The following is a 20,775-nucleotide window of genomic DNA, read 5'->3' as shown; positions in this document are numbered from 1 at the left end:
ACGCGTACTTGTATAATGAATCGCGTGTGTTAGAAAGCGCACGCGTTATGCCAATAATCATCGATCATTACGCTTATCACGCGTCCATGATTTACGAAAATCAACTTTTGTAATCCTTATGTGACGTAATATGAGTCGTACTTATTTCATATAAATATATAGATATTTTATATATTATTTATATCATATTTTTTATCAACCGTAAAATATTCAATCAATAAATTAATTTTTAAAAACTATTATTAGTTAATAACTGGTATTAGTAATTTTTAATAATTAGTATTAAATTAGTATCTAATTTATAATTTAATTTATTATGATTATAATTTAAATGACAGTAGGCTATAACTATTTTTATAATGCTAACCTTAGTTAATCCATGAGATTTATCAATTAAAAATTACTTTACAGTGCAATATATATTTATAGTTCAACATCAGATGATTTAATGGATGCATATCTAAATTTATTCTAATTGCACTGTTAGCTTCTATTAAGTTCTCAACAAATTTACTTCTTAAAATTTCTCTGATTTACGATATATTTTATCTTGAAATTGGAACCCGTTCTAAAAATTGCACTAATTCTTTTTCTAACTTTGTCAGTTATTAATATATCGATAACATTTGATAATTGTACGAGATCAATTAATAGAAATTACTTGATGAGTTAAATACAATCTTTATATATATATAGATATCTTATTCTTAATAAAATTGTTACAATTTCATAAATAATACATAATGTATCATGAATATACATACGAAATAAATGACATATCTTGGAGAAAATACAAAATATATGCATAATATATAAAATAAATATAAAGGTTAACACTTTTTAAGTTGGTTCCGTTTTATTATCAATCTGACATGTAACATATATAACAAATAGCGTTAATTATAAGTCGATAGAACATAAGTTAGTTAAGTGATTGAGTTATATATTTCGACACGAATATAATATAAATATTATGCTGGGAGATATGTCATATCCCGATAATAATAAATAATAACAGTAAGTTACCAATTTTCTATAATAATTTGCATAAACACTGTATATCGTTTCTATAACACCCCTTCTTTTTTCGTTGTATATTAGAGGGGATGAAGTAAGGTATCTGACGTCAAGAGAGCCATCGCGCGGTGACAAGCTCACGTTACACTCACTCGTTTGAAGATCAGGTACCGACTCGGTGACCGATTTCGCTCGTGGAAGCGCGGGTTTTATCGTTGGCGGATGCCCCCTCGCGATTTTCGACACTCGTCACCAGTTTCGTTCGCGGACGGCAGCCTTGATGCTGGAACGAAGCAATCGTACGGAATTCCTTGCTTGTTCTTCTCAATTGGACTAGACTGGAGCCGACAGGTAGCGTAAAAACAAAACTCGAACATTTCGCTCATTGGAATTATATCACTTTTTTTTACCATTTCAGCGTTCTCTCTTCTTAATCGTTTTTTTTTAAATTACTAACCTCGTCGGTATACGTGAATTCTTTACTCAAGTACCATAGCATTAAATCGTGAATTTCCTTCAACTCGACGAATTCTTGAGTATATTATTATTTGTTATTATTATTCATAATCCTTGCCTTTTGGCTTAGGATGGCTTCCGGTTTACATTCCCTCTTATTTTCCTTATCTCTTAAATATATTTCGTAAATCTCAAATTCTTGAGTATACACGTATACTCGTAATAAATAGATTATTGAGTATATTATTTAAAAATGCTTTTCAGTAATTCTAGGATGCCTGTTCATTGATATTTAGGTATAAAAATAAGCTCGATCGCGTTCCGATGTTATGGTGGAGCATTTTTCACGGAAACCGAGGGGGGACTTGCTATAATACGGTATTTTTATACGTACATTACCGTGCATAAGTATTTGGACACTACCAAATTATCGCAGATATGTAAATTATGCTTCAAATGCTACTCTGATCTAATTTCCACTTTTGATTCTATCTCAATAAAAATAAAACAGCAATAATCGAAGGCGAATAAAAATTAGTTCTGCAGGGCAGTTCTACCTCAGCTAAGTGATTTTAAACCTGTCTTTTCAATGTTGTTTCTTACCACGTTTTATATAAAAGCTATTTACAAACAAACAATGCTAGATCCGATAAAATAATGATAAATAATAAATCTATTATATAGATTTTATCAAGTGTCAACTATTCATTGTAGATAAATACGAACCTTGAGTAACGTAGCTATATTCTTTGTTCCAGTTTAAATTTAGCAGACCATTTGATCGCAGTTATTGCAAGAAGCGTAAAGTTAACAGTAAGGGAACATTCTGCTATTATAACGTTGAAAATGTAATAAAAATATCGACTCTTTGATCGGATTGCACTAGCTGTCCAGATATTTATATATGGTAGTGTATACTTATGATAACATTATTTTTGACAAACTTTATCGTACAAACGATCATTCGATTTACGAATTAGAACGATAACATGCTTTAAGACACAACGAGATAGAAGGGAGAACAGTTGACTCTGTTACACACTGTACACGATACTCAATTAGGATAAAGAATACACGCAATGAGAATAAAACTGAACTGATAGGAAAACGAAAAATTTTGATCGTGCATTCGCGGCGGAGAGTATCTTCTGTTTCCGGCTACGTCTTCCGGAAACCCGTCGGCGCGGTCGTGCTGGGCAATTTGAACGAGGTTTGATACCAAAAAGAAAAAAATGTACCGGTGCTCTGCTCGGTAAACAAAAATCGACGAGCAAAGCAAAGATAACGTCTCCACAATAAGTGTTCGCGATTCGATAAGATTGTTCTCCTTGGTCTCTGGTAAAAAAAAAGTTCTTTGAACCAACGCCGGGCGGGACATTAGAGAAATTGGCTTCCTTTCTTAACAAGTTCTGGTTTAAGGTGTGTGAAAATGCCGGATACTAAGGCAATTGCACAGCTGACAATCACAACGTGAGCGGTTGTTCGTTTCGCGGATCATCCGGGGGATAATGATTACAGAACAGACCTGGAGCATGATGCTGGACAGTGATGTCGCGGGCATCAATGAGTAAGTATTCACCCATGCCAATTTCCATTTTCTTTCTCTTACACGCGACAAAGAAAAGAAAAGAAAAAAAAAAGAAAAAAGAAACGAAACTAGAATGAAAAGAAAATATGTACCGTGCAAGAAAGACTTTCAATTGTTTCTTTGTTTAATGCGACACATCATTAACACAATAACACTGTTCGGTAAGTTCCACATTTTGCAGGTGTATCGGCGAGATTTTTTGTGTCTTTTTTCCAATAGTGTAACACACCTTTCGACGTGCTTACACATGCACACACTTGATACTATTTTTCACGAGGACACGATGTTCCTTATTCTTCCTTTTTTTTGTTTTGATCGCCTGTATGCGGTGGTTTTAATGATACCTGCGATGATGGATCATGATGTACGTGCAAGAATTCACGTGTCTGGATCGATAGTGCTGCGTATTTAAAAATATGTGTGCACTTATTATGATGTATCGTCCATACGTGCTTTGAGGAAACACTATTCTTCGGGTCGTGAGACACGTTTTACGATATATGAATGTTAGTACTAAATATTGTTATGTATAACATCTTCTATGCGAAGATCGTTTCGGACAACTTTTTCTGTTTCCACGTATGAAAGAAAAATGATGGGATCAGTTTGGATTTTGTTTTTATACGTATCTTTTTCTTAATTTTATAATTTATGTTTTACACGTGCGACTTATAATTTCAGATCATTTATAGTTCTATTGAAATTTTGAGAATTTGATAATTATCAGAATAGTTTCATAAAGAAGATTTATTTTCTATTTATAAGGAAAAAGATTCTTATTCTTTCATCTTTTGCTATTATGTAATTTGCCCTAAAGCTACCTTCAACTTACTAATATTAAAACAGTAATTTCTTATATTTTATTTTTTACTTAACTAATGGCTGCTATTACTTTTTTAGTTATTTATTTATTGTGCTTTGTTTCCTTTTTAGTTTTGAATTCGAACATGCATGCACGAGATTCCATTATTTATAAGACATGAAGAATATCTATGTGTGTGAAGGATTAAATTGCACTTTGGATGAATATACATAATTCAAAGCCAGCAACTTTTTGTTATGTACAGAATATCACAATGAAGAAATGTGAAATTATTTTGAACAAAGCTCATTTCGAAGAGAGAGGTTTAATTCAGATATTAAAAATGTAGTCTGTATTTGCGGAATATTTTTTTTTTTATTATCTATCGGTAATATTTTCCAATCATTAACAATAAACTCACTTTTCATTTTGTGAAGGTCCTTTCATAAAATATTGATTTTTAGAGACAAATTGTTTACATATAAAACAACAAGTATTAATACAAAAAGACAATTGATGTATTATATAATGTAAAAATATTGAACATAACATTAATGATCATGTAAAAATATTTGTTAACAACAAAAGTTGTTTACCTACTTATCGTGACCTGCATAAATGTTTTGCAACTACTTTGTTTATACACGGCTCAATATAATTAGGAGATCGTGTACACTTTGTAAAGTATTCAATTTTTTTCACAGCTACGTAAAATATAAATTCGTATACTTGCATATTTATTTTATAGCAATTTGTAAAATTTTCGAGGTACGCAAGTAGTATTTTTGTATTATATCTGTAGATGTTTCTCATTAATTTTTACATTAATTATTATTTATTATATTAAATCCTACACACTTTAGCGACGAATTTGATAAATCTTTACCTAAAGTAAATGGAAATTTCTTATGTAAGGAATTTAATAATTTAAAATATAATATTCCATTTATTTTTAACATTTTATCTATTTTCCAAACTTATTCGGAAAAGAGCAACTTTTAAGAATACGATCTTCTAATTACTTTGTGCAATGTACAAAAATGTATACATACGCAATATGCATTTGGTATGTATTCGTGTGTCAATTTCCTAGATGTCCTAGATGTTCTCGCAAGTATTGCTCGTCTGAGAAAATTAATTTCAGATACTTTTTGACGTCGATAGGTTGAGTATTTCCCCGAGGAAACAATTATGGATCAAGGCTGTGAAGAAACTAACTTCCGAGAGGCTGGGGAGGGAAGGATTGGCGGCCTGGGAGGACCGGAAATCCAACAACGATCCGGAAGTTCCAGACATCAATGAAACAACCGATCCAACCGAGGATGCGGACATTTCTACCGACCCGGATGTGGCTCTTGCTGATCAGCCTGTTGATGCAGAATCTCAAGCGCAGCGAGGTTCGATTATATTTAATATTAATATAATTAATATAATCGAAGGGCTCGTAACGACATCAGCTAATGGTGCATTCTCAGTTATCAGAAGCTACACTCACAATACTATGAAATCAATATTATAATATATGATCTACGGTTTCGTATAACATATGCAATATGTTCAAATACTTTCGTGAATCACTGTATGTCTTGATTCAACTTTGTCATTTAATTAGATATAATTCTTTTATGATACATTTACAAATGCACTCATAGAAACCATGTAATGTGACGAGCATTTTGTTTAAAACGGTTGAAACGGCCTTTTTTATCTCCTGGGAAAAGACAAACATGGACAAAGGAGATATTTCTTAATTTTATTACAAATTTCTCTCGTGTCTTGATCGTCTGACGAATTATTTAACATGCCACTGTTATTCACACACATGTTATTAATTTATTCTGTGGAATACAGCCTTCGGCTATAAATACGAGTGGATATTTCCAGATGTTTTCAAGAAAGGCGTACTCTATAAGGGAATATTTTGTCCATCGCTTTCGAACAGCTTCCACAGCAAACAGCTCGAGACGTCCTACCTTCATTACTCGAATCGTCAACGGCAGAAATCATTGATCATGCTGAATATCGTCGATCTTAGCTTAAAGGTAAACTGATCCCTAAAGAACGAATAACTTGAATTCTACGAAGTACATTCTGTATTTTATTTTTTAATTTCTGTCCCACACTATGCACCGGGGATACCAGATTATTCTTATGGCGATATGGCTGTGGGAAAGAGACGAGAACAGTGGCGGCCTGATCGAGTCGTTGTCTTGGGCGATCTGCTGTATGATAGCGAACTTGGTGGTTTGCGTTCTTGGCTGGTGGCGGTGTTTCTCCAATAATTATTTATACTGGGCTTCCATATTCACTTGGTTACTGATCAATTCTCAAGGTGATGACACGTACAAACGTCATGTATAATTTCTATCTTTATCTTTTTTCTTTTCTTCCTTTTCTTTATGTTCCTGAATAGACACATTCTTTTCATAGTTGGATATAATAGTCGACGTACGTATAGTGTTTCACATTGCAATGTTCTAATATACATATACACATATAAATATACGTACGTGCTCTCTTGGGAAGATTGTATCTTCGTTTACCGAATAGAGTTTTGCTCCACTGGCTCGTGCGTTGGCGGTCCAGCGAATTGCTTGAATGTTCAGCGAACCGTAGAGAGAGAGAGAGAAAGAGAGAGACGGTAGAGCAAACTTATACCTAGGCATGGGTTACTATTGATCGGCGATCCTTTGCGGCTATTTAAGATTAACGAAACGATCGTTATGTTTCCATAAACGGGTCTACAATCGAGAGTGTCTTTATGTTATCTGCACACCCCCTGTCAATTGCAGGTTTTATAGGAGCTGGTCTAGATTTCTCTAGTCAACAACGTCTTATGTGGTACATTTTGTTTGTCGTGTATGCGCCGTATGCCATGCTGCCGTTACCTTTGAGATGGTGTGTCCTTGCCGGTTACGGGACAGCTTTAACTCACATGGTGATGGCGGGAATAACTTTATTACGAGATCCCACATATGTAAGAATCCTTGGTCTACATTTTAGTTTCTACAAGTTAACGCCTCCTACCCATTTCACTTATATAATACTCTTCCGTCAACTTTTTCTTTCTTAGCGCAATCCCAAGTACGCTTCGCAGCTTTCTTTTCGTTAAAGTACGTTTAATTTTGCAATTGCAGCTGCATGATGTCACGTGCATAGTTCGAATGCTAACAACCAACGTCCTTCTTTATCTTGCAATGAATCTAGCTGGCATGTACACTAAGTATTTGACAGACAGAGGACAGAGACAGGCTTTCCTGGAAACGCATAGATCCATGGAAACCCGGCAACGAACTCAAAACGAGAATAATCGACAAGAGAAGTTGCTCCTTTCCGGTGAGACATGCTTTAAATTCGTTAATCAAATTCATGAATGATTCCTAGCGCTGTGGTTTATTTTACAGTCGACTTAGTTTACAGCTTTGTTCAGAATTTAATTTAATATTTCGTTCAACAATTTGGCAAGATTTATTGCAGTTCAAAATGCAATATATTTATCATCCTTTCAGCAATTTTATAATGTGAATTAATCTATTCGTTTACAGGAGTATTACCTAATTAAATAGAATTAGATTGACATTTTGTTGGAAGATCGATATTAAATTGAACTCGTTGTTTCACGACTGTTCACACAATTAACACGAACATGAGTTAGAGAGTATATATATATATATGTATCATAAATGTATATGGACTGTGTAATTACGTATCGATGCAAAATACGTACGACATGTATTTAAGTATATTTATATATATGTCGAACATGTCAAACGTAGTCTATAAAAACGCATGGGGTTGCGCCGTAGGCATGGGGTTCGTCAGCGCGTGTAACTTGCTCAGCCGAGTGTCAAAAAGGGTCACTAGACACTTTCACCCGATTGCGCCAGATATGTTTTACCGATAGCCTAGCAGTACTTTGCTTTTACGTATTATCGATCTTTCGACGATTATTTGTTTAGGAAGTATAAGTAAAATACAATCAAATAAAATAGAATAAACAATCACGTCATATTCGTTTGATTAATGGTAGATTATTATGTAATTAATCGATAAATGTTTCATTTTGTCTATAGCGTTTTGTATCTTGTCGAGTAAAAATTATGGTTTCTAACATGTAATCACGTTTAATGATTGACGAATTTTATTGTAGTTTTACCAGATTTCGTGGCTAAGGAAATGATCCGTGATATCGCTCGTGAGACTGCACGAGGTGGAACAATCTCTTTTACACCTAATCAATTTCATAGAATATATATCCATCGCTACGAAAATGTGAGCATACTTTTTGCTGACATCAAAGGTTTCACTGGTATGTAATCACATATTTACGATAGTAAACTGCACTAGTTTACATCTTTATTTAAAAGTTACTTTTGTATAATGTTTACTGTTATAATGGAAAATGGAAATATATGAAAATACAATAGAAAAAGAAATATTAATAATAAGTAACTATTTTTTATTTTTAGGTATACCAAATAAAATTTATTTTCTCGAATGAAACGGTGTGATTGTTTATAAAAGTCTATATTTCTTTCTGTATTAGTATTAATTAATTGTCTCTTGTAGTTTGCAGTTATTTCCGTAATTCATGTGTATTAACATCTTTTCAATCAAACTTTTATCTCTATTATTGCTTCGAAGATATCAAAATGGTAAAAATTTTAAATTACGTTATATATCAACATAAATTTTATTCTTAAACAACATAATTTACATATGTCAATTATTTAAGTGTATTAATTATAATTTTTATTTTGTACATTAATTTCTATTAGCACACACAACGTATATTATAAGATATTAGATATATGTAGTAACTCTTAAAGTAATCTTACAAAGTTTCAAATTTAATCTATGATATTCGTCTTTATCACAAAGCTTTGGCCAGCCAATGTAGTGCTCAAGAGCTCGTTAAAGTGTTAAACGACTTGTTCGCACGTTTCGACAAGCTCTCTGCAGAAAATCATTGCTTACGTATTAAATTACTTGGGGATTGTTATTATTGCGTTTGCGGACTACCGACTCCTCGAAGCGACCATGCTCATTGCTGCGTCGAAATGGGCTTGCACATGATTAAAGCAATAAGAGATGTGCGGTATACAACAAAGGTAACTAAATTCTGTATAATCTAAAATAATCAAACAATAATTTGGAACATACTATAAGTTAGTAAATTTGAAAGACATAATTTTAACTGTTGCAATGCATATGTGGAATACGCAAATTTCCTTTAAGATTGATTATAAGCTGCAATTTAACAATATAATTGAATTTTGCAATATTTCAAAAATATAAAATAAAGATACACCATAAGTTAAGTGCGTAATTTAAGAAAAATTGTTCTTCATTTAGGTTGACCTAAATATGAGAATAGGAATTCATAGTGGCTCGGTACTGTGTGGCGTACTTGGACTTCGAAAATGGCAATTCGATGTCTGGTCTTACGATGTAACGCTGGCCAATCATCTTGAAAGTGGAGGCATACCAGGGTAAAACTTACTGTGTATCTCTCATTGGATTTAACAAAAGAAGTACACACAAGGAAAACATGATAAGTCTGTATTTGTTGCTTTTCTGATTTTTATATCATTTGGAACTTAAAAGGGAGTACTTCAACTCCAGTACTCTAAAACTTTAAGTTTCTAACATTCTGAAACTCTGAAACTCCCTTGTGTAATATTTACTGTTGCATAATGAATTGTGCGAGAACGTTATTAAAGCAAGTAGTCGCAGTAATACAAGGAAAATGTAATATTTTAGGAGAGTACATATTTCGGAGGATACTTTGAACTGTTTAAATGACGTGTACGAAGTGGAGCCAGGAAACGGAACTGAAAGGGACAATTACTTAAAAGAGAGAAATGTGGTAACGTACTTAATCAAACAGGTGGAACCTTTGAGATGCAGACGTCGATATTCTTCACGACCTAAGATATGGACCGAGGAGGATGCAAGTAAAAGTAAAAAGAGCTTCAAATTGAACAATCCATTAGCTGCAAACAGTAGCGCTCCGAACTCTTCCACGGACGACGACATTGGGGTGGATTGGACACCGGAAATACCATTCGAAAACGTTAGTATTTAACGACTATTGGAAATTAGTAACGACTTTAAATCGGGAAACACCTTGAGAATCTAGCGTTAGGTTATTTGCATAGTTGAATACTGCGACGTCAGTCACCAATTTGGAGTCAGAATACCTCGAGGAAGAGAATGGGTCCGCGAAAAGTAACAAGGTTGCGTCTGCTACATCCGCTGAGAAATTGAAGGCGGCAGGCCTTGAAACTGCAAGTAACAAGCGTATGAGGTTGGCGAACATAAATGCTTGGACTTTGCGTTACAATGACGAAAGCCTGGAATCAAAGGTGAGTTCGATATTAATACATTCTGCGTGTATAAAGTTACTTTTTAATGAGTTCAATTAAATTTAAAAAAATTCAATTCAATGAAATTCAATTAAACTGAACATTAAATTAATTTCGCTAAATTAGTGATCTTGATGCAGATATTGTTTTATGTGTTCGTAGTTCGGCCAATTGCGCGAGGATATGTTTAAATCCAACATGATTTGTTGCTTCGTCGTGTGGATATTCATCGCAATTTGTCAAGCAGTGATATTGCCAGAGTAAGCGACTGGTTTTTCATGACTATGTTTCAATAATAGTCAAATAATAAACAAATTTATGAATGTTAGAAAAACTAATCATAAAACTTTGAAAATAAAATACTGATTCGGTTGTTATTGTAGAACAAACAATGAGATAAAGATTATAAAATAAATTAGGATAAAGGATTATAAAATAGGATAATTAACAATGTAAATTTTGAAATTACATCATCTTTTTTCTACAGCTGTATTATTCTTTTGGGTTCGCTGCTATTGACGACGCTCATTCTGGTAGCATCCTCAATTCTGGTGATGGCAGAAGAGTTCAAAACATTACCAACATATTTGCAACACGCTTCTTCGATGTTGGTTCACAACAAGCGGCATCGAACGATCTTCATATGTAGCGTAATCAGTCTCATGGCTTTAACGTCTATAGTCGGCGTCCTGGCGTGTCCAACATCGATTCGACAATATCCTGAAGCTTTGGAACTTCAGCAGCAGCCATTAATGAACCCAACACTGCAACCAGAACGACTGGTAGCACCGACTGCTGGTCTCGACCAGTTCATCTTGACGTTTCTGGAAGCGGCCCTTCGCGATGAGCCTTCAGAAGAGCAGAAAGACGTTTCTTCGAAAGAAAATCAAACTGCACCGCATGGTTCTAATAACGTTGATATGGAACTGACAAGAATCCTCAATGACAGGGCCAGTTTGGTGAAAGGTCGAGGAAGAAAAGAGTTTTTCAGGTTCTATAGATACGAACAACGCCACCGACTCGTGTTTGGAAGGCATTACAGAAGATTTGCTTGTAATCGTAGGGACGAAGACGTCGTTTTGAGGAAAATGTCATCAACACCGGAAACGGAAGTTCAAGCGGAACCTATGTATTCGTTGGATTACGATGATGACATCGTTTTGGGGACTACCTGTGTACGACCGGAATACATTGTGTTCACATGGATCTTATGCCTGATCGCGTTAGCCTCTGCACTGAAATTGTATTATTTAGTGAAAACGGCATTGGCCACGATCATCGTGTCCGTTTACGCCGTGCTGATTCTCGTAGTCTGCAAGGACTTTTTTTCGATCCCAGACGAGGAGAAGGATTCGTGAGTTGTGCTTGTCGTCCATGAAAATCTAGTTTATTTTAGATTCTTAAAAACATCACGCTGCTAATTATGCTTTTGCGTTTTTAGAGCGACGATACCTCTCTCGGCACAAATGCTCACGTTTATGTTAGTATTCCTGGTAATGGTTACGTATCATGGTAGATTAGTAGAAGTAACGTCCAGATTAGATTTCCTTTGGAAACAACAAGCTGAGAGGGAGCTAAGTGACATGATTGAATCACGACATAATAACATGCAGTTGTTGAAGAATATCTTACCTGACCACGTAGCTCATCATTTTTTAACACAAGAAAGAGCACCAGAGGTAGAACAATTTATGCTTCCGGCTTCTTGGTGAATTTCATAAATATTATAATTTCTTTTTTATACTTTGCAGGAATTGTATTCTCAGTCGCGTGACATAGTTGGAGTGATGTTTGCTAGTGTACCGAATTTCACAGAATTCTATTCAGAAGATGTTAATAAAGGAATGGAATGTATACGTTTACTGAATGAAATCATTGGTAAAATTAGACATTTTGTATGTTATTGAATATTATATACATTTTGTGCATTTTAATATTTTTAAATTTACCATAAACGCACGAACATCGGTGCAAATTAGAGTGACAAATTTGGCGGATTTAAAAGTATTTGTTGCTTTTAATATAATTTATAATTCAACGATATGAATTTGAAATATCTTTTTCCAGCTGATTTCGACGAACTTCTGGATGAGAATCGGTTTCATTGCATTGAAAAGATAAAGACAGTCGGAGCAACTTACATGGCAGCTTCTGGTCTCAATCCTTCTCAGAATGTAATTCTATATATTGTTCAAATATCTTTACTCATATTCTGCGAAATGCAATAATAAACTATTTCCATTGTATTCGCCCTGAATAACTTAGTTCTTTAAAAACAGTATCCAATATTATTAATTTTTAAATATTTTTCTTTTAGGATAATAACAAGGATAACATGGAGCATTTGTGTAGATTAGTGGATTATGCAGTAGCCATGCGACTTCGTCTTGAGGATGTGAATATACACTCGTTTAATAATTTCGACTTAAGAGTGGGTATCAGCTGCGGCCCATTGGTAGGCGGTGTGATCGGTGCTCGAAAGCCTGTATTCGATATTTGGGGCAACACTGTAAACTTGGCTTCCCGCATGGACTCTACAGGCGTTATGGGGAAAATACAAGTCCCGCAGGATATTGCTAGGGTAATTGTACAGCATGTAAAACGAAAATAATTATTCGCTACGCATACAAATCGTTTATTCAATTTCAAATATTTCAATAGTTTTTGGAATCGAGAGGATATCAAACTCAGAAAAGAGGACTTATTGAAGTTAAAGGGAAAGGGACGATGGAGACGTATTTCGTATTGGGCAAAGGAAGTCTACAACAAGAAGGCACGACTAAGCACACAACAAGATGCCGAAGTCTTGCAGCAGTTGTTTATGGTGTCGTTCAAGCACGTCGCAAGCAAATGCGAGCGCTTAGGAGGACATAAGTATTCTATTCACATCAGCTTTTTTTTGGTTCGTTGGTGCCTATAGTTATGTACAAACGATTCACCTTTATCAAATTAGCAACTAACTTGTGAGATAAGACTTAAAATGAATGACTACAGTAACTCTTTTATTTTTGAAGACAGAAGAATATTTTTTAGAGATCGTTTAGTTTAGAGGAAAAGATTTCAGTAAATTTATTTTTCTGTGTATTCCTTTGTCATCTTAAAATCACCATCGTTTTATTACATCATTAATAATTGTCTGTTACATTCCTTAAGAGAGCAAATTTTATTACTAAGATCGTGACTGTTCTAATTTTAAATTTGTTTGGTAATCAAATATTTTTTTTTAGATGTTGTATAAAATCTGTTAATCATAGAGTAATTTAATAATGAAATATAATTAACAAAGTGAATAACAAGATAATTTAAACATTCTTGTCTAAAAATATATGTAATATTTCAGTCGAATTAATTAATTAATTGCTAATTGAAATATTTTTTTTCCTTCTAAATATAAGAGTTATCAGATAATCCATTTTAAGTGACTCATCGACTATTAGAGTTCAAAGGACGACGAACACCTGTAGTTAACATACTACCCAATACACTTTGTTTTTTGTCGGAGTGTTGGATAACATGTTAATTAACGAGTTTTGATAATATTTATTATTATTGACCAGTGTAAATTATAAATTAATTTCGTTTTGTATTTATAATTGTTAACTTTTCTTTGACTCACTTCTTTCTTCTAACAACTCTATAGAAACATAATCATAATTTTTACTTCCATTCCATTATTTAAGAATACTTTATGAGTGTAACGATATTATTTATAAAAAATTATAAAGTAGTCTGTGATCCATTTTATTTTATAAATGGATATATTTCAAGAAGTATTTTGAATTAAATATATAAATACTAAAAAGAGGAACATTAATATTTAAGCAAAGTCAGTGATTGAAAACATCAAGGACATTTCAGGAATTTTATGTTCTTCTCAAGTAGTAAAATTCATTAAAAGTTTATATGATTTTCATTTTTTTTAAAGAAATCTTAATAACAATATTCTTGTAACAATAAGAGGAATCCTAGGGAAATATGAGTGTCTTTGAAGTGTCTTTGAAGTATCCTTGAAGCTAAAACCTCCTCGACTTCTTGCTTTAAAATTTTAACAAATTTCACTATCTTTCTCACTGTTACAATGATTGTGTTTTTAATTCATTGTACTTTTCATTATGTATCTATTTATACCTAGATTAAAATGGACCATTTTATAGAGGATTAAGTTATTTTTCTTAGCTACAAATATAATCACATAAATGTGGCTCTTGTTTCCAGAGAACTGAAATTCTAATGCATCTCTTGCATAGGTGAAAAATAGACTTGGCTGTAGAATCAGTCGACACCAAAAATAGTACCTATCTAAGTGCATTAAGTTTAAAATTTTATATGCTGCTATATGTAGAAATCTTACGATAGACCAGTTTTACGTATTAATGAATTCTTGTACATTCTCCATTTTTTCTGCTTCTATTATATTTCTGTTCTGTATTTACTATAATGAAACAAATTCCAATATCTGTAAATATTAATCCAACATGTAAAGTAAATAACAACAAATCTGGAAATATATGCAATGATATATAAAAAATATAAACTAAATTATGGAATGACATTGTTGACACAGTAATAAATAAGTTAATAGTTAACAAGACTAAAGCAATAAATTCAAACATGTTACACATATCTGTTCTACTTTATAATGAACATGACCAGGAATTGTCACAACGTTTTTGTTAAAGTCCATTGAGTGTGTTTTGAGTCTCGCATGTAGGAAATAAAAAAATCTCGTATAGCAACCACTTCTTTTTTTGGGAAAAGTCAATTTAATAATAATTGCAGGGCAGCAGCGTTCGTGTTGATAATCATAATGTACAGCACAGTCGAGCTCTGTGTAACTGTATATTACATTATTATGGTAAACACAATATATTTTAATTAACTGTAATAATAATTCATGATAATAATAGTTGTAATGATAATAATAAGGCTAGCTACAGCATGATCTCCCGCATAAAGAGATCACCCGATCCAACTGTACACTTTTACAACGTACTTCATAATAATAATCTAATTACATTAATTATAATTAGGTAATTATTACAATTTCAACCTAATTAAAAGAATGTTTTGCGACACGTAGGAGGGACCGCACGTCTTGAATTTTCGAGAAATTAATGCAAGAGTCTCTATCGTTCATGTTGCCCCGTTTCTTTTGTTCACGATAATTATACACGCTAATTCGTGTCAAAAATTTGGAAAATCATCTGTGTACATTGATTTCTCGAAAACGAAGGTATCATTTTTTTCTTTTAAAAAGTTCTTTTCCATTCTTTTTTTTTTCCATTTTCTCTCTTTTTCAAGTATAAAGGCACTGTACACGTAAACATACAATATACTATAGAAGAGCGCTATAGGCGGTCCAGATGGGTACTATTTTTTAAACAGTTAAAACGTGCCCGTTTAAAAATATCGATACGATCTTCTTTCATTTCTTTCTTGTTTGTTCCTTTTATTTCCTTTTTTTCTGTTTCATTCTTCTCATTGTTACGATGCTACGCACTTAAAATAGGGAGCGGTTTCCTTCGATTCTAGCTGCATTGGTCAACGCTATATCTTCTTCGACGCTATATATCTTAAACATTAAGGAAAAATATAGATGACTATTATATCAGAATGTGCAGAACTCACGGTAACTATTTGGGAGGAAATAATTGGTCAATGCGATCAGAAGTTAAGAAAACGCTCCGGTTTAAAGGTGGGATTTGTTTATCACAATTTGGCAGTGAACGTTCTCACGTTTAAAATACAGTTTTACAAGTTTTTAAGCTACGTGAATCGTTATCATCATCCTCATCATCTTCTTTTCTTTCCTTTTTTCTTTCTTTCTTTCTTTCTGCTATGGTTTGCTACTTTTCACTTTACAGACATTACAGAATTCGAAAATATTACTTTTTCCCCGCTATTGTTCAGAAAAAATAAATCTTCTTTTTTATGCCTGTTCGTTAACATTCCAACCATTCCGTAAGCATAGAACTCAAACTCTTCGTACACTGTTTAGCGAAAATATGTTTCAATATGTGTGCTCCTTAATTTTCTGGCTTGTCTTCTTCCATTTTCCTCTGCTTTTCGAAGTACGCAATTTTGTATGTGCGTCACTTTTCTGCACTTCAAGTAATTGTTCAAGATAACGAATTCAAGGGGATCTCTCGATTACTTCTGCTCCTGATAATTATATATGGCGTTTGTGCGCAATACTAAATTGCATAATATTTTTCTAAAAAATCACCAATGTCACGATTACTCCTCGAGTAGTCAGTATCAAAATACGAGACTTTGAAAAATCTGCAATAAGTGCAGGATAAACAATTAAGTGATTATTACAAGAATGTACTTAATATACAATTCTGCCCTCATATTTTTCTACTGTTCTCCGTTTTAAAAAAAATCAGATATTTACAATTACTTACAATTCCATTAAATGATAAGTTAATACAACTACTGCTCGAGTTCTTTCTGGCTTTCCCTCTCAGATTTAATTCATAATTCATTAGACAGATGTATCGATACACCATTTGAATTTGATTAAACAGAAAAGAAACTATTTAATATGTCAAGATGTATATATATACTGACTAGTGAATGTAAACTTTCTAAGAACCAATTAAATTATAACTAAAACAAAAATGGTATTTGAAAGCTTACATTGACTGGTCGACTATTTAGAGTAATACACTTTATCGGATCTAATATTTCTTTGTATTTCTTTTCCCTAACTTAAGATATGACATTCTTGCAGGTTGTCATGAAAATCTAGTACATTAAAAAAATGAATTTTCTTTTTTAGATAAATAACATCTAGCCTTTCTTATCATGTGATGTTTAAAGTAACGATGTATTTTAAATTAGTATTATTGCAATTCTAATAATAAAGTGCTACTAGAAGTAATACTGCCAATTGTTCAAAGTTGTTATACCAGATTTTCAAATCATCTTGCATAATTCCAGCATACATTTACGAAATATCTAAAAGGGAAAATTGAAGAGAAACCCATCTAAAGAAAAAGATTTTTTCTTATTTCGATCACGTGCCTTTTACGTTCAAAGACATTTACTGTCGTCAAGGTTTACCAATATTTAGCCACAACTTTCCGCTTTTATCCTTTACAAATTATTTCATTTGAATTTCATAAAATTACTTTCCACTCCATTACAAGTATTTCATTTGCAGGTAAAAAGATACACGTGTGATTGCTAAGAAAAGTACACTTTTCTCAATGTCTTCTTATCTTAAGTCATGTTGTGTATGCAGTTTACCTACGAACGAAATGCTATTCATGCTATTCGAAGGATCTAAAACTTTCTAAAATATTAAAGTAACTGCTAACAAACTTGAGCTGCCAGTGCTGTGAACCATTTGTAACGAAACCATCGTTAAACAACGCAATCTCAATACATATCATTAATAAAATTTTAACATATATATATATATATACATATACTTAAGTATAATTGATATATACATACATATGGATGTATATAAATACATATACTTAAGTATAATATATATATACTCAATACATTTCATTATTACCAACTGTATATATTCCGTAAAAATTATTCTAAACCTCTGAATCATTTGCAATGTAGCATCGTTAGATATTATATATATTTATATATTATATAATGTATTGAGTAAATTTGCTCAGTATAATAAATGAAAAAAAGAATGAGGAAAAAATAATAGAACCCAAATCATATATATATATATATAACAACTCGAATTAAATAGTGCAATGTCAAATAATTTCTATATAACATTGCACACCTTCAGAGAAAATCATTTTCTCAATTTCGAATACGAACTGGTTTAGATTATCCATAGGTCACAGCAAAACAGGCTTAGCGGTGCACGATGGGACCGCTTTCAGTTTGTTCGTTATTAACTATTGAAGCTCTTGAGCCATTCTGTTTCGATTCATTTCACGTTACCTAATCTTATTTTTTACATTAAATATATTTATACATAATTTAATTAATCGTTAATCAAAGTTGTCAAGTCAGTTCGAAATATTGGCAGAATTCATTGTCATGTACTGCCAATATTACATGCATTGAGATCATTTGAGTGCATGGATTAAAATACTCTTGGACACGAGCTTTTTCAACCCGGAAAATCTTCATTAACAATCATCGATAGAGCGGGTTAATACATCAGGAAACTAGCATATACCATCGCTGTAAATGATGTAGAAATACACATATATACATGTACAAATGTATATATATGTATACACATATATTGCAATCGAATGGTGCAACATTGAAATTGGTCGCGCGTATAAAAGAAATGCGGTTATCGTTCGTAATTAACTAACTCGGCGGAACTAGTATTTCCTAGGATTTTCAAAAATACATCGTTCTTCGATGATCTTATTACGACCTGTACTATCTACCATTTTTTGCTTCTTTTCTCCATTTTCTCTCTCTTTCTCTCCCTCTCTCTCATGCGTTTGTGAAAATACATCTTTTCGGCGGAACGAGAATTGCATTATTTATACACTTGTGGTAGGTAAGAGTTTTTTTTTTTTTTGTTTTCTGGCACGTACATTTGGCGTTACTAGACACCAATGTGAATTGACGAGACTGAGTTGAAGGTACGCTTCTCCTTTGCTTTAAGATACGATTAACTCATTGTTAGACAGGCAGCGTTTCCCAACTTTTTTCTTAACGTTGATCTGATCTTATATTCCGTCCTTAAGTTCGTTAAAATTGTACTAATATCCTATAATTGTGTTACCTTAAATAATAATTAAAATAAGCCATTAGACTATAGCATTCTATCTTTCATGTACCGAATAGATTGTATAAATTGATGGAAGATTTTCTATAATTAAAAATCATTTGAAACAAACTCATTTACAATTAATAAATATTCTTTATCATTGACTTAATTATGGTAGAAAATTCAAATGATTTCAGCATATGATTTCCGATATTTAGAATATCACACGTTTCTCTTTTTATTCTGTTTATGAAAATAAACAAAAAATAAATTGAGAAACGCCGTTTCATGAGCTGATCGCAACATGTTATCGTCCCTTGTCCTAAAAACGGAGGTTGGTTTATCTTAGAAATTATTATTATAAACAGTATCTTTTACTGTACAAATGTTTTAGAGCCGCTATTTTTTGCTTGACACAATGATTGATTTATTTAAAGCACGATATTCGTCACGAATGTCACTGTACTGTTAACACTTTTTTGTTAAATTATTTGAATTTGCTGCAAAATGTTTAATAATTATTTCCTTAATAAATCTCAATCAGATACTGATCTCATTGTCTTCGAGTTTAATATAAAAACATAATCGTTGCTGTGATTTAAAAAGTCGAATCGTCGTTGGCAGTAGGACATTCGAAACTGTGCTAATATTCCCATGAATTTCATAAAAATCAATAATCGTTTCAATTCGCTTGCATACAAAAATGTACAAGTATGTTTTTTGAGCAGCTTGGTGATACTTTACAATTGTATCTTAATTCATAATAATAGTTAACGACAGCTTATCCCTCATCATTGTGGACTGTTATAGTGTAATCCTTTAATATATTCACGATTGGCAGTGAACAATTCCGTGATATTTCTCGATTATATGAAAATTTTTTCTAACATTTCTTTTTGTTATTCGTAAAAATTTCGAAACATGTAATTTATGAACGATATAAAAAAAAGAGATGTTCCATCGTTTGTGACAAAAATGAATATTGAATGCTTGTTTTGTAGTTACTTGCCATGATATAAAACTGATAAGGAACACGGTCAAGTTTGATAACTATGTCAAGCATTTTTTATTGCAAAGCTTATGCACATTATGATGGCTGTGCCATTAAAGGATTACAAATGGTGATATTGAGTAATTTATAAGTAAAACGCAGTCTTCTCTCGTTTACTTAATTTCGATTTTCTATACCCGAGAGCTAGAGCAGTGTTTCGCTGATTTTATGTCAATTCAATATAAAATTTTTCGAATATACGTCTCAATTTGTGTATGTAATCAGTACTAATTAATTCTAAAAAAATTTGAAATTTTCAATTGCTTCATATATAACATGTATTGTGCGTACCTTAAAATTAGCATGAAAATAGATGTTCGACTTATGTAGTTTAACATACAAAATTTTCTGCTCTTCTTCATTTTTTTATGGTAGCTCCCAGGTACTTAAATAATGCTTATTATAAAGATTTTTTTCGAACACAGATATTGTACTATCTAAGTCACTGTAAAGTGCCTAGAAAGTCCAGATATCTGTGTTGCATGTATTCTCAGGAGGATTGGTTAGACTGAACTGATGAGGGAGTTGTTAGAGAAGTGTGTAAAGTAAATCCGTCATAAACGTCCATTAAATCTCGCATTCTGTATTCTTCTAAGCAAACAAACCCTTCTAAGGATGGGGACTGTTTTCGTGCACAATCCATACAGTGTACGACGTGTCGTTTCTCCTGTTCTCTTATGAACAGGATGTTAAACACTTCAATCTGGAAGAAAAGCAAAATTTATAATATTAATCAGTACTTATTAAGCTGCTTGAATATTTAAATTGGTT

At 32.6% G+C, this 20,775-nt stretch overlaps 2 protein-coding genes across 11 annotated transcripts in view; one reads left to right on the top strand and one right to left on the bottom strand.

Moving 5' to 3' along the window:
- Positions 1–1,170: 1,170 nt before the first annotated feature.
- On the top strand, positions 1,171–13,462 carry Adcy8 (adenylyl cyclase 78C). Of its 6 annotated transcripts, none has more exons than XM_069110688.1 (19): positions 1,171–1,368; positions 2,992–3,040; positions 5,034–5,260; positions 5,748–5,905; positions 6,006–6,195; positions 6,656–6,840; positions 7,001–7,199; positions 8,014–8,172; positions 8,745–8,974; positions 9,219–9,355; positions 9,627–9,939; positions 10,025–10,231; positions 10,394–10,491; positions 10,719–11,585; positions 11,673–11,910; positions 11,983–12,109; positions 12,299–12,405; positions 12,549–12,812; positions 12,893–13,462. In XM_069110688.1, the coding sequence occupies exons 2-19, from the start codon at positions 3,006–3,008 to the stop codon at positions 13,103–13,105; spliced, it is 3,954 nt and encodes a 1,317-aa protein (XP_068966789.1). In that variant the 5' UTR covers positions 1,171–1,368; positions 2,992–3,005; the 3' UTR covers positions 13,106–13,462. The 6 variants fall into 6 exon arrangements, with proteins under 6 accessions (XP_068966789.1, XP_068966788.1, XP_068966786.1 ...); XM_069110687.1 differs by having other exon boundaries at positions 5,028–5,260; XM_069110685.1 differs by having other exon boundaries at positions 2,893–3,040; positions 5,028–5,260.
- Positions 13,463–14,971: 1,509 nt separating this feature from the next.
- The window catches only part of Utx (Utx histone demethylase), a 150,649-nt gene continuing 144,845 nt past the window's right edge, over positions 14,972–20,775 (bottom strand). For all 5 annotated transcript variants that reach the window (XM_069110679.1, XM_069110680.1, XM_069110682.1 and 2 more), the window contains one exon: positions 14,972–20,707. In XM_069110679.1, the coding sequence (XP_068966780.1) occupies positions 20,495–20,707 (213 nt within the window). In that variant the 3' untranslated portion in view covers positions 14,972–20,494. The remainder of the gene's footprint in view (positions 20,708–20,775) is intronic.

This window comes from Bombus flavifrons, chromosome 4 (genome assembly GCF_040668555.2).
Source record: "Bombus flavifrons isolate JBK064 chromosome 4, iyBomFlav1_principal, whole genome shotgun sequence".
NCBI classification, from domain to species: domain Eukaryota; kingdom Metazoa; phylum Arthropoda; class Insecta; order Hymenoptera; family Apidae; genus Bombus; species Bombus flavifrons.
The sequence above is the reverse complement of the archived record's forward strand: the minus strand, read 5'-3'. Positions and strand labels throughout refer to the sequence as shown.